The sequence below is a fragment of the Podarcis vaucheri genome, assembly GCF_965113315.1.
Source record: "Podarcis vaucheri genome assembly, chromosome: 10".
Classification (NCBI taxonomy): Eukaryota; Metazoa; Chordata; class Lepidosauria; order Squamata; family Lacertidae; genus Podarcis; species Podarcis vaucheri.
This window is the reverse complement of record NC_138748.1, coordinates 42,614,293-42,627,183: the sequence shown is the minus strand read 5'-3', so window position 1 is coordinate 42,627,183 and position 12,891 is coordinate 42,614,293. Positions and strand designations below refer to the sequence as shown.

General features: G+C 47.0%; 2 protein-coding genes across 9 annotated transcripts in view; one reads left to right on the top strand and one right to left on the bottom strand.

Annotated features, from left to right (window-relative positions):
* SERHL2 (serine hydrolase like 2) overlaps positions 1–3,734 on the top strand; it is a 25,277-nt gene extending 21,543 nt beyond the window's left edge. For 5 of the 6 annotated variants that reach the window (XM_082240026.1, XM_082240025.1, XM_082240024.1 and 2 more), the window contains 4 exons: positions 281–315; positions 920–996; positions 2,138–2,231; positions 3,207–3,734. In XM_082240026.1, coding sequence (XP_082096152.1) covers positions 281–315; positions 920–996; positions 2,138–2,231; positions 3,207–3,326 — 326 coding nt within the window. In that variant the 3' untranslated portion in view covers positions 3,327–3,734. The remainder of the gene's footprint in view (positions 1–280; positions 316–919; positions 997–2,137; positions 2,232–3,206) is intronic. The other variant, XM_082240023.1, reaches the window with a different exon arrangement.
* The window catches only part of RRP7A (ribosomal RNA processing 7 homolog A), a 14,730-nt gene extending 1,839 nt beyond the window's left edge, over positions 1–12,891 (bottom strand). The window contains exons 1-8 of one of the 3 annotated variants that reach the window (XM_082240039.1): positions 12,725–12,891; positions 11,450–11,592; positions 9,822–9,947; positions 9,055–9,178; positions 7,155–7,252; positions 6,047–6,245; positions 4,991–5,117; positions 884–1,626 (exon numbers count right to left, since the gene is read on the bottom strand). In XM_082240039.1, the coding sequence (XP_082096165.1) occupies positions 5,032–5,117; positions 6,047–6,245; positions 7,155–7,252; positions 9,055–9,178; positions 9,822–9,947; positions 11,450–11,592; positions 12,725–12,788 (840 nt within the window). In that variant the 5' untranslated portion in view covers positions 12,789–12,891 and the 3' untranslated portion in view covers positions 884–1,626; positions 4,991–5,031. Of the gene's footprint in view, positions 1–883; positions 1,627–4,990; positions 5,118–6,046; positions 6,246–7,154; positions 7,253–9,054; positions 9,179–9,821; positions 9,948–11,449; positions 11,593–12,724 lie in introns of those variants that run through there. The other 2 variants (XM_082240041.1, XM_082240040.1) reach the window with 2 other exon arrangements.

Below are 12,891 nucleotides of genomic sequence, written 5' to 3'. Positions count from 1 at the left end.
ACCACCACCACCTGTGAGGCTTCCACAGATAGTGTCCAGGAGACACCCCCCTGCCCCCGCCAATATAAACCTGGTCTTTTAGGAGTTGTGCATCCTATTACAGAACACTCCACAGTCCTCTTTCCAGGTATTTAAATTTTAATTCTGACAGCCAGTTAAACTTACCATTTATAGAATAACTTCCTTCCCCCTCAGCTGTGTTAAGAGAAAGAAGCTGGGGGAAAGTTTGCAGAAAAAAGAGTTGTACAAAATGTGAGATGTGATTCTTCTCTTTCTCTAGGTTTGGTTTATAACAGAGATTTAAGGGTCCTTGTGGTAAGTTCTGATGTAGTTTTGTTGAATGTTTCCCCCTGTATTTTTCATCCACCCAAAGGGTTTTGGAGGTACACAAATTAGTCCTTGCTCAAAGTCCTGCTCAGGCATGGGCTAGCTTTGTTAATGTTGGTTCTCTAACCTTAGTTTCCTCATGTGTCACAAAAATTGCAGTGAGAGCCTTTGTTGGCTAGATTGCAGAACATGGGAATATTTAATTTCCACCTATTTCTGGCTAACTCCGTAGGGCTTTTCTGATGGAAAGGATTTTTGTAGACAACTGGTATTTCAATTACAATGGGTCTCCTGTGAATCGCCTTAGGACCAAAAGACTGTTGACCTGTGGCCAGGTATTGGCAAGAACAATGCCGTTTGTGGAGCACCTCCTATTGCCCCCCTGCCCACTGATTGGCAACAGAGGGTAAAGTGGGGTGACCTGCTCCACTTTCTCTCCCCCAATACAGAATAAAGGGGCAGCGTAGTATTGGGTTGATTTTCAGGAATGCATGAAAACCAGCAGGTTCTAGAAGAAACCCCTTGTGTGCTAAGCCAGTCAAACAGACTAGATGAGTTATGTTCCTTATTTCTCATTTTATATCATACGTAGCAGAACCACAGTTTTGTGTCTCTGGATCAATGTTGCCACATCCTGAAGAAAATAGAGGCTGATATACTGATGATCAGGTAAGTGACACGCAGATGTAACCAGTGCCTAGTAGATCTGCCTGAGAGAAAAAGAGAGGCAGCGGCAGAGAATGAAGAAAAACGGATTGCTTCACTGATCAGCCCCAAGCATAAGACTGAATCAGTCCTCCTTAGAGAACTCCTGTAGTGCCTAAGAGTAGTTGCAGAGTAGTATTCCAAGTGCAGTGCAGTCTCACGAATGTTTACTTCCAATGAAGTCCTACTATTTTCAGTAGGCCTACTTCCATCTGGGTCCGCGGAGCATCGCTGCTTTAAAAATCATGAAAATATATTATACCAGCTTAGCCACATGCTTAGCCAATCTAGTTTGTTGTTGGCATCCGTCTGTCTTGAGGGACAATGGAGTGCACCTCCGGGGTGAAGTCAAACGACTGCGTTAGCAGCACTTAAGTGACCTTCCCGTGGCACAACTCTGGGCAGTGTATGGAGGTTCTGGGCTGCCCAGATGATGTCCCTCTTCTCGGCCTCTCTGATGTGGTCCACCAGTTTGGCTGCAGTAGTTGCCGGAAGGAGGCGTACAGGGCACCATCCAGCAGCTGTCTTAAGGACTCCATTCTGGATTTGTGCAGGGTTTACTCCTTGTTTGCCTGTTCTTCTCCAGAAGATATTCTGCAAGGCAATGGAGGTTTAGGATCAGTTTTTCCCCTCTCCCAGATGGCTCCCTTTCCAAGGTTGTCTCACTTCTCGCTGGTGGACCCACTATTGGTCTCATCCGCTCAATCTGCCAGAGCCTGTCCACATGCAGGCGAAGTCCCTGACTCGCTGAGGTTTTGAGACCCAGCAGCTGCACTCACCTGATTTAGCCAGCCTGTTTCTGGACTGCGGCCACTGTTGCATGCTGATAGCGTCTAGGTGGCCCAGATGAGAGGTGAGTGCAGGGTGGGGACCAAAGGTGAACAAACTACCCCAGAAGTGCTTTCCCTACCGTAACACCCTATACACCTCAAATCTAATCTACCCTTTTTTCAGTGGCACAAGTGAGAAGGATCACTTCAGGTTATCCACAAAGCTAATGCAATATCCAGCACCCTCTTCTATTTCTTGGGAAATGCTATCATGCAGATGATTTAAACTTTGTGTTATGTGCAACCAGAACTAAGAGCTGATTGTTTTATTCTAGAGCAGAAAATGGGATTTTTACCAATCCTCCTAAAGGTAGCGTCCCATATTTTGTAGAGCCACTTGAGGAAGCATTCAGGACCAGCCTAAAAGAGGTGAGTGCAAGTCCTGAGGGGAACACAAACTTGCTCTGAGCCGTTTTGCATTGGCTTTGCTGGGCAGTTGCTTTTCTCGCTTGGGGTTTCCATGTATTCAGTGGGGGGGGGGAGGTGGCAAAGGAGGCAATAGGAGTACAGCTGGATAGACCCCCCCCAGTTATGAGATAGGCTTAAGGGGCTGTAGGATGCCTCGGGAACCTCTGGCCTCTTCCTGCTGGCCAACCTTGATGCCACATGATTGACAGGCAGGTTGCCCCACCCAACTGTCAAAATCCCTCGTGTGGAGATTGTAAAAATGACAGGAAAGGGAGAAAGAAAGGCGCATAGGCCAGGCATCCCCAAACTTCAGCCCCCCAGAAGTTTTGGACTACAATTCCCATCATCTCTGACCACTGGTCCTGTTAGCTAGGGATCATGGGAGTTGTAGGCCAAAACATCTAGAGGGCTGCAGGTTGGGGGGGTGCCTGGCATAGGCAATGGAAGGGATATTTCCTGTGCTCTGCCGATGCTCCCCAAATGCACCATTTTTTTCCTTGCCTTGGCTGATGGCTGATCAGGATTTAGCCTCCTGCTCGGATAGGTGGACTAAAACGGAGGGGAAGGGGTCAGTGAAAGAGAAAAAAACAGCGCAGCTTGAGTAGCATTTCCAGTGTGCAGAGGGTCACTTTCCTACCTCTCTGTCTCTCCCCTGGAGTTGAAGCAGAATTATGCAAAATGAGCTTGCACCCAATGTACAGAATGTGAGTTTGTCTTTAAGCCCACACTGAACACAGGTGTGGTTAAGTGTTCAGTAAAACTACTGAATTGCTTTTGACCCTTTCGCTGGCAGTTGTAGATGCTTCTGGATGGGCTAATCCAGCCTACCTATTAGAACTCCTTACTCCTAGCATTTAATGTTAAGTTTCATTGTTCCATAGTTCTGAGTTTTCTTTCGTCTGGTCCATCTCTCACTGTATTCTCCCTTATTCTTAGCGTTACCAATTTGTGGAAGTTGCTGGCAATCATTTTGTCCACCTGAATGAGCCCCAAGTTGTGGCCGGGATCATCACCACCTTCTTAAATAAAGACCAGAAACCCAGAGCCAGCCTATAAGCAGTGCCTACCTACATCATCATGACTAACCCTTCCTAGAGAACAGATGGATGCCTTAGAAAGATTCAGTCCTGCTTTAAGTGAGGAGGCTGCTGTGGGACCTGCAGGGTATCTTGCACAACTACCTTGTGGCGCAGTGGGGACAGCTTGCACAGACATTTAGCACGAACAATTCTTGGTTCTGTTTCTACTGAACAGCTCAGTCAGAATTCAGTTCTTCACGAGTGCCTTAGTCCAGTTACACATACGGTGGGTGAGTGGATTTGTCTTAAAATGTTAATTCATGTACTGGATTATGATTTTCTGGGCCAAAGCCAGGTGTTCTATCTAGGTAACAACTGTTAGTTCAGTGAAGGAAACATTTTAGCCACTCATGCTAGTTTAGGTATTAAAACTAAGTTTGTTGCAGCTTGCACTTGTAGGAGTACTTCTTTCCTCATACAATTTAAAATACTTCTGAACCAGGGGACTCAAACGTTTTCAGCAGGAGGCTGGTCCACTGTCCCTCAGACCTTGTGGGGGGCCGGACTATATTTTGGAAAGAAAAAAAATGAACAAGGGACGATGAGGGCTGCAGCGATTCCCGGATCGTCTGCGGGCTGGCTTTAGAAGGCAATTGAGCCTGGTCCGGCTTGCGGGTCTTCGTTTACCAACCCATGCTCAAAACAGTTTCAATCTCTCAAAATAATTTATTGTTTGGTGATACAGATTGAGGAGACTAATGGAGGAGGAGAAATTTTACAGGGATGTTCTTTTTGGCTTCACAAAATAAGCCTCTGACAGGTCTGCTTTTCCAAGGTGCCGCTTGCATCCATGGCATAGGTATTTACAGAAGAGATGCAAGTTTCTTATGGGGTTGTACAAGCTAGAGAAGCAGCTGTTCTTTGACAGGTTGTGTGGACCACAAATTGTCCAGTAAAAATTCCTACATAGAAGTCGTGTATTGGTGAAGACGATGAGAACTAGAAACCTGATGTACCGTATTCTTTGCTCTGTACGACGCACTTTTCCCCTCCTAAAAAGTAAGGGGAAGTGTGTACGCGTCTTATGGAGCGAATGCAGACGGGAGGCTCTGCTCAGCGCTCCCTTTAAAGAGCCGCATGGAGCGTGTGTGCGGCTCTTGGGGGCTTTTCCCCGAGAAGGGCTGCCCTTCTCAGGGAAAAGCCCCCAAGAGCCGCGCGCTCTTTAAAGGGAGCACGGCTCTTGGGGGACCCTTAGCTGCATGCAGCCTCTCCCGGGCAGAGGATGAAGGCTCCCCTTGCCCAGGAGAGGCTGCGCGTGGCTATCCCATAAACTAGGATAGCCAGCAGGAATTGCTGCGGTGCGATCCCGCTGGCTACTTCTGAGATTCAGATTTTTTCCCCTTGTTTTCCTCTTCCAAAAACTAGGTGCATCTTATGGTCTGGTGTGTCTTGTAGAGTGAAAAATGCAGTATATCACAAATATAAAAACATATATTTACATGTCTGCTTCATTTGAACAGCAGCCTTCGAATTCCCCACAGGGGAAGAAGGCAGCTGATGAACTGTCAGTGTTACAGTGTCAGAGCAAACAAGATGATTTCATTTCCAAACCCTCATCGTCTGCTGCATCCATCACACTCCAGGAGATATTAGAGGGGAAAGGAGAAAAAGTCAAAATTATCCCAGCAATGAACTTCTTACTGTGGCTGCCGTTCTTTTCAGAATAGCTGTAGATCTGCAACTCAGTAGGGCCGAAACTTCCGCTGCGCCCGCAGGAGAGCAATTTTCTGCTTGTCCTCCTCAAACTTCCTCCTCAGTTGAGCTATGTCTGAAAAACACACAAAGGAGAGATTGGATAAAGCAGAGAAAGAACCAGTGTCACAGCAGGAAAAAGCTCCTCTAGCATATTTGAGTTAACTTTCCACACTGTCCAAGTTCTGGGATGGTTTGATGTCTAAAGGTGGCAAAGTTTGCAGACATCCCCTGAGCAAGCATAGTAATGAGAACATGCTACTGTTGAAATAAAAACACTCAGAAGATGCTGGAAGCTAAAAATCTGCCCTTCCACAAAACACCTGACAATCTTAACTGGTCAGAAAACAGTAACTAAGCTCCTTCAGATGTTCCTACATTTTCACCAAAATTCAGGCTGGCAAAGAATACCATATTTACTCAAATGTAATGCACACTTTTTGGGCAAAGTACATTGCAAAAATTAAGGACGCAGGTGGCACTGTGGGTTAAACTACAGAGCCTAGGGCTTGCTGATCAGAAGGTGGGCGGTTCAAATCCCCGCGACGGGGTCAGCTCCTGTTGCTTGGTCCCTGCTCCTGCCAACCTAGCAGTTCAAAAGCACATCAAAGTGCAAGTAGATAAATACTTCCAGCGGGAAGGTAAACGGCGTTTCCGTGCGCTGCTCTGGTTCGCCAGAAGCGGCTTAGTCATGCTGGCCACATGGCCCGGAAGCTGTATGCTGGCTCCTTCGGCCAGTAAAGCAAGATGAGCGCTGCAACCCCCGAGTCGTCTGCGACTGGACCTAACGGTCAGGGGTCCCTTTACCTTTTCCTTACATTGCAAAAATTAGGGTACATATTAGATACAATGATGCCAGCAAATACTTTTTTGGTTTCAAGATTTTGAAAATTGAGGTGCGCATTAGATTCCCGTAAATACGGTATGCTATTCAAATTAGATGACATTCTCTTGCATCAAATATTCCACAGAACTGAGAGAGCAGATGAAGAGGAAATGACTCACGTTCCCTCTTGGTCTCACGATGCTGCCAAGCATAGAAATTGAGCAGCTCCTTGCGTGCCCTTTTGCGCTTCTCCCTCTCCAGCGCCCGCAAGTTGGCTGCTTCTGTCCGAGGGAGCCCAGGCCTTCGACCTTTCCTTGTCACCTTCACCCACCCTTCCTCATCCGGGATGCCATCTTCCTTCTCAGCTTTGGCTTCTTCCTGCGTCAATAAAAAGAGCAATCTCAAGCCTGGTCAGGAGAGGCTGCTTTAAGCTCACAGTTTCCCCCTGAGTAAGGCTGGGCAATATATCACCAGCTAAACACCACCATATACCAATATATCACAATGTCTGAAATAAGGATGGCTATTAAGGCATTGGCTAGCTTCACTGTTTTCCCCTCATTGTGATTTTTACACATTCACTCACCCACTCGCAATATATTGCCAGGTCAAAAACTATGAAACCAGTATCACAATGTGGTCTTCAAACCAGTTTTGGACAATATATTGATACATCACCCAGCCCTACCCGAGCTCAGAAATACTGTTTATAATTTCAGAAGGTGCCCTGCCCAACTTCACAGCCCTTGAGCAAAAGAGCCCAGTGCAAAGCCTTTTGCCATATGAAAAGGGCTTTCTGAAGAAAGCAGGATTGTGTTATCAGCAACCCAGAAATATAGACAATGTGTTCCATTCAACATTCAATTCTAGATTCACCCCAGAGGTGAGGAACCTCCAGCCAACAGACAAATCTTGGCCCACCAGGGGGTCCAATTTGTCTCACAAGGTCATTTCCTTCAAAGCATGCCCACCCATCAGCTGACATCACTGGTGGAGAACAGGGTTGACTCCTGCATTGGCTGCACACCCTGTTCCCAACATGGAACAGGATCATGCAGCCAAGGCAGCAGGATTTAATCCCTGCTCATCAGCTGATGAGTGGCCCAAGACACCAGGTGAACTTCATGGCTGAGTATGTAAACTCTAGTCTTCTCTAATCACTACATCACACTGGGTCTCTACCCAGTCAATGCTGATCATAACCCAGACAGGTGATGCTGAATCCAAAGGACCCTTCAAGGGAAGGGCATGCTTGGCTAATACCATTATATTTTCAGCAATGCATACCTTTGCAACCTTCTTGTCATAGGCCTGCATGAAAGCATCCACTTCTGTCTTCAGCTCAGCAGGATCCACAACTGAAGCTGCATATCTAGCAATCCATTCTGAGATAAAAACAAACAAATAATAAATCAGTTTGCAGTGCAAAAAATGTTCAAGACAACAGAAGAACAAAACACAATTTTGGAAACTTTAGAGGCCCCCTTAATACAATTGAAACCAGGGACTCAACAGTGGGGGACAACAAGATCAAATTTCAATTACTGCCACTTCTAAGAATGACAGCATGCTGGACTTGAATGCCTATCTGTGATGGCAAACCCTGTTCTCTCAGGTCAATGAGCAGTCATTTGCTGGCAGGTGACTGACAGTTCCTACTAGAGGCACCTACGGTTAAGAAATACCAAACACCACTGCACAAACCACTTGCTGCTTGGCTATTTGTTTGCTTAATTTATATACCACCCTTCATCAAGAGATCCCACGGCAGTTCATAGAATAAACCAAAACAACAAAACAATACCCCTCTTCCCACAGATACATTTAAAAGGCTGTAGGATATTAATTGGCCAAAGGCCTATTGAAATCAATCCTATTGTTATAACAAGGCCCAGTTTCCCCTATACTCTGAGGTTGCCCCTGTACTCTGGAAAAGGAGATTCCTTCCATGCCACAGTACATTTAAGTTGGGACATGCTGCTGCTACCTTAATGTGTGCTTCACAGGAAGTGCTGTCCTTGACTGCTATAAAACGGGGGCTAACCTGCAGCCCAGATCTAGCCTGGCAAGCTGCAGGAAGTGATCCACCAGCCCCTGCTCTTTGTCTACTGATCTGGTTGACAGATAAAGCCCTCTGCCTGATCCTTAGAGAGCAATCTGAGATGGAGAGAGACAATCCTCTCTAAAGAACAGGCAGAGGGATCGTTTATCTCTGAGCGTAGAGCCAAGCAGCACTGTGCTGAGATCATGGATAAAACCCTCTGCCTGCCCTTTAAGAGTAACAGGCAGCATTTCCCCCAACGTCACTCCAGCTATGGATTGGAGAGGACTGGAAATGCTGCTTTCTTCTCTCTCTTACTCTGTCTTAAGTGCTGAGTGACTGAATGTCTAATGGGGTGAGTGTGTGTGGCCTGCATGAGTGTTGTATGACTAGAGTGTGCAAACACACATGCACATGCATGGTTGAAACTCACAGCCAGTATGTAGCCCTTAGGGCGGTGGTGAACCCTGAAGGTGGCCCAAAAAGGCTGGACACCCCTAGTATAAGACAATGTCACAGGACAGGAGATGGAGCAGGGAGTGGCTCTGCATTCCCTTCCTTGCTCGTTTAACAAATCAAAGGCAGTCTGACTATACAGCACAGAGGCTGGGGAAAGCCTATGTTCTACCAGTTTTGATAATGGTTGTAGATGGAAATGGAAGGCGTGGGTAGCAGCCTTGCATTTGAGTGAGACAAGCTGCCCTGCCTAGTCAAGGTGAATGAGGTGCCTGGGGAATGCAAAAGTAATAAGGGATGGGTAAATGTAATCTCGTTAAGAGGCGAACACCTAATTTTGTTAAATTAAAGAATCTGTATACTTATTCACAGCCCCCTCTGGGTGGTGTACACTGGCTGGTATACCAGTATTCTATTTCTGTCCCATTCTTTCACGAAGGAGCTCAGGGCAGCTCTTCCCCGCCTTACTCTCATCCCAAATGTTACGGCACTGCAGCTCTTATGAGGATTGTTAGGCTGAGAGAGAGACTTGCCAAGTGAGCATCATGGCCATGTGGGGAGTTGAAGCCTGGTCTGCCCAGCCTGTACAACACTCAAGATTTCTCCACCAGCCACAGACTAAATCCTTACACACCTGAAGGCCAGCCCAGGAAGAAAGAGGGAATTTCTAGGCGTTTGTGGTTGACTTACTGTGAATGCCCGTTTGCACAGGGTGCCTTTTGGAAGATATCACCAGGGGGTCTTTCGTTGATAAGGACTTGGCAGCCTGCACCCCAGCAGGATTCTTGAACACAACATAAGCGACCTTGAACCCCTATAAAGCAAGAAGTTCATGATTATGGACTGGGTCTATTTTCACTCACACACAAACCAAAGAATGAGAGGTTTAGCCAGCCACTGAAACACCCACTCAAGGGGGAAAACACATCCCTGTTGCTCTCTCCCCTGGCTTCGTCATGCTTCCCCTCCCTTCCCTCCTCTCTTTTTACATGAAAAAAGAGAGCCAGCCATACATGCGGCCTCTGAGGTTCAGCTCTGGGTCCACCTGCATGTGTGCTGCTGGGTTTTTAAACATGGAAGAGGCGAAGAGGGATGTGCACAGCCTCCAGAGCTGAACGCTCACCCACGAAACATGCCGTGTGCACTGCCTGCTTTCCTCCACCCCTTGATGAAAGCCTTTTCCGCACTATATTGCTTGGGAAAGGGGAGAGGGTATGTTCAAACTCCGCAGTGCAGTTTGGTACTGTTAAAGTAGCAGTCTTTTTGCCCGGCACACAGGCAGACGTCAAATTGCAAGGCTGGCTGAACTTGCAGGGAATGAAGTCCAAGCTGCTGCAACAGGGAGTCAAGCCTTAGCTCTGGTCCTTTTCTTAAGAGTGCTTCCACCCACCCCCTAAAATGCTACATTCCCACCCACCTCTCCAAATTCCACCCTTGCTCAAGGGTTCAAGATTTACCTGGAGTGCTTCTGTGTTGAAAAACTTCGTCTTGGGCATTTCTTTCTTTTCTCCAAGACTTGGCTTGTCACACATCTCCACAGAGCGTACAGAACCGCAGCTCGAGAACAGCCTGGACAAACATTCCTTCAAGAAACAAAATGAAATTCAGGACAATTCATGGCTATAAGAGGGACATTTCCTGAAACCTGAAATCATCCCCCATTATTCCCCCTCATCATCTCACCTCTCTAATACTTGTATTATTATTAGTTACCTCTCTAATATCTGTACTTGATCCTTTGGCACTTCATGGCTGAAAACCGCCCCCCACCTTTTAATGCCCTTGTCAGCATGTCCTGCTCTGCCCCTTTCCTTTCAGGACTTGGGCTTGTTACCATTTCTTACCCTAGGCATTTCCTCAGGGCAAAAGTAATAATAATAATAATTGAGGAACAGGAAACTAAGAGGAGTTACCAATCTTGTTGATTCACATATTAATTAAACATTAATTTACATTTCAGGGTTCCTCTACAAGGCACTGGTTCCTGGAGGTCACTTGGTAATTCACTCACAGTTAGTCTGCAGTGTACAGACTTCCCATCAATCCCCACCAGAATGGGATGAGGGCAGTTGTAGGCCAACAATATCAGGAGAGCCAAAGGTTCCCCAAGTCACCTCTGCATGCTTAACTGAGCAAACCCACACAAGATATGATGGGTGAGATATACTAACAAAGATAGTTAAATCTGTGTTTGGGTGGCTTATAGTTAGTATATCTCAACGTATATTCTCCCTCTTTTTCATCCCATTGATCTCTAGCTATTGCCATCTCCAGGTATGGCTGGGAATGTCCCATCTGAAACTCTTGAGAGCTACACAGCAGACAATTTCTGAGCTAGATAGAACAAACGGTCTGACTAGGTATGAGGCAGCTTCTTCAATCATACCCTACTTAGTCATTTACATCTAACAACCAGGCCAGTAGCTACAATCTCTTATGCAGATACTCATATAGCCTATATTTTAAGAACACCCGACAACTAGGATATTGCAGCTGTCCCTTGTAATTTAGCGAACTGATAGTGAAGTTCACTGATTGGATGACCAGGAAACTCAAATGCAATCCAGTAGGCAGTGATTAGTGTCTTCCCATAACTTATGAGCTGTGTATGTCTACTATTTTTGAGATACACTTTTTAAAAATAGCAAACATGTTCTAAAAGCCAGAAGAACACACAGATTCACCATTCTCTCTCTTCTACATTTTCTCCACAGCTCTCCAAATTAAATACAGCCATACCTCAAGTTGCGTTTGCTTCACCTTGTGTTTTTTCTGGTTACAAACACGGCAAACCCAGAAGTGTTTACTTTTGGGTTCGCCACTTCGCGCATGAGCGATCTGCAAGCTTCTTGCATGCACAGGAGAACTCTATCACATCACACACACACACACACACACACACACACACACAGAAGCGGTGCTCTACTTACGGACTTTTGGGGGTGCAAACGGCACCCCGGAACAGATCGCGTCCCTAAGTAGAGGTACCACTGTATCAATATTTGCTCTCTTCTTGGCTGTCCCTCGTTTACAGGTCGCTGGGGCCCTCATATAATCCCCTTCCCTCCCCCCCCAATAAACTCACCTTTGTACAATATGGGGGAACATTCAAGACAAAAAGTGTGCGGTTTTGAGGCCTCTTCACATCCGTGTCCTCCCTGACTTTGTGCTCCTTTACATAGAGGTAGTGAGGGAAATGATGCTCTTCAGAGAACTTTACTGGAATAGCTGAAAGAAAAATTGTGGAGCAAATAACTATAACCTGGAGGACACTTCGATACATCAAAGACAACAGCCTGCAGACACTAATCATGTTACCCAGCCAATGTCTTTTAGAAATGTCTGTTTATTGGTATGTCTACAAGTGAACGGGGCAAAGTTACAGTGAGTGTGGGTGACTGGAGCTAAGCCCTTTTCCTTCACCTTATGTCACTGTGGTGCATCACTTCAGTCATTTTTCTCTTCAAATTTGTTCACTCCAGACATTGGAGCTGGGCTGGCACAAAAGTGCCTGAAGCAATGGAGCACAGTCCAGAAAGAGGATTCAGCTCCCCTCACCCAAATACATCTTTCGTAGTAAAAAGCATGCATGGTGTGGAGTGTTGGACTAGGGCCTGGGAGACCAGAGATGGGGCAGAGGATAGTTTGGTTGCCCAACCCAAAATCCCATACAAAGCACCACTCATTTTGCAGCAAAAGGCCATTTGTTAAGATTTCTCCTTCAGGTCCTGACCCTACCCCCCCCCAAATCAAATCCAAAGGCAAGCTACATGTGCAGAAACGTCCAGGCCGCTCAACTTGCATGCAGCATGGTTGTGCTTTAAAACCTTCAAAAACTATTAAAAACACACCTTCACGTGAAGCGAGTTAGAAAGAACAAACACTTTTGTTTAACGCTACTTTTTTTTTGGGGGGGGGATAGGTGAGAGTGGTGTGAGAACCTGTTGCCTAGTCACAGATCCAATGAATAAAGTGTCGAATTTCTCTCCATAATTTATCCGAATTTCTCTATCCGGAGCTCCCCATAGGAGGAACAAACACACACCAATAACGCTTTTCGAAGATATAATTCTGCGTCGCCGCCTCACCGAGATTCGTGCCTTAGTGGCAAGAATCTTGCAGAAACACCTGAGCTATGGCGAGTGCGGTTTTCCTTGCGGAAGGCAGGGCGGCTGCAGCCCGGGGAGCCGCGGCAGCACCGAGAGCGAGCCCAGGCAAGCTGGGAAGGTGCCCTGCAGATCCAGAGAAGAGCCTTGCAGGCACCTTGAAAGGTGACGAGCCCACCCACCCCCCTCGTGACCCTCCCGCGGCCCCGGAGGAACCGCTGTGCCGGCGACCCCGCTTCCCTCCGTCTGCTCACCCGCATAGCCGAGGGGCGCAGCCGGTTCGACGCCTTCCCCACGCGCCCTTTCGGACGGCGCCATCTTAGCGGACCGGGAGGAAGTGACGTCACCCGGCAGCCCAAGACGGACTGCCGCAAAGGTTTCTGGGAATAGAAGTTCTTCAGGGTGCCCAGGATGGGCGGCG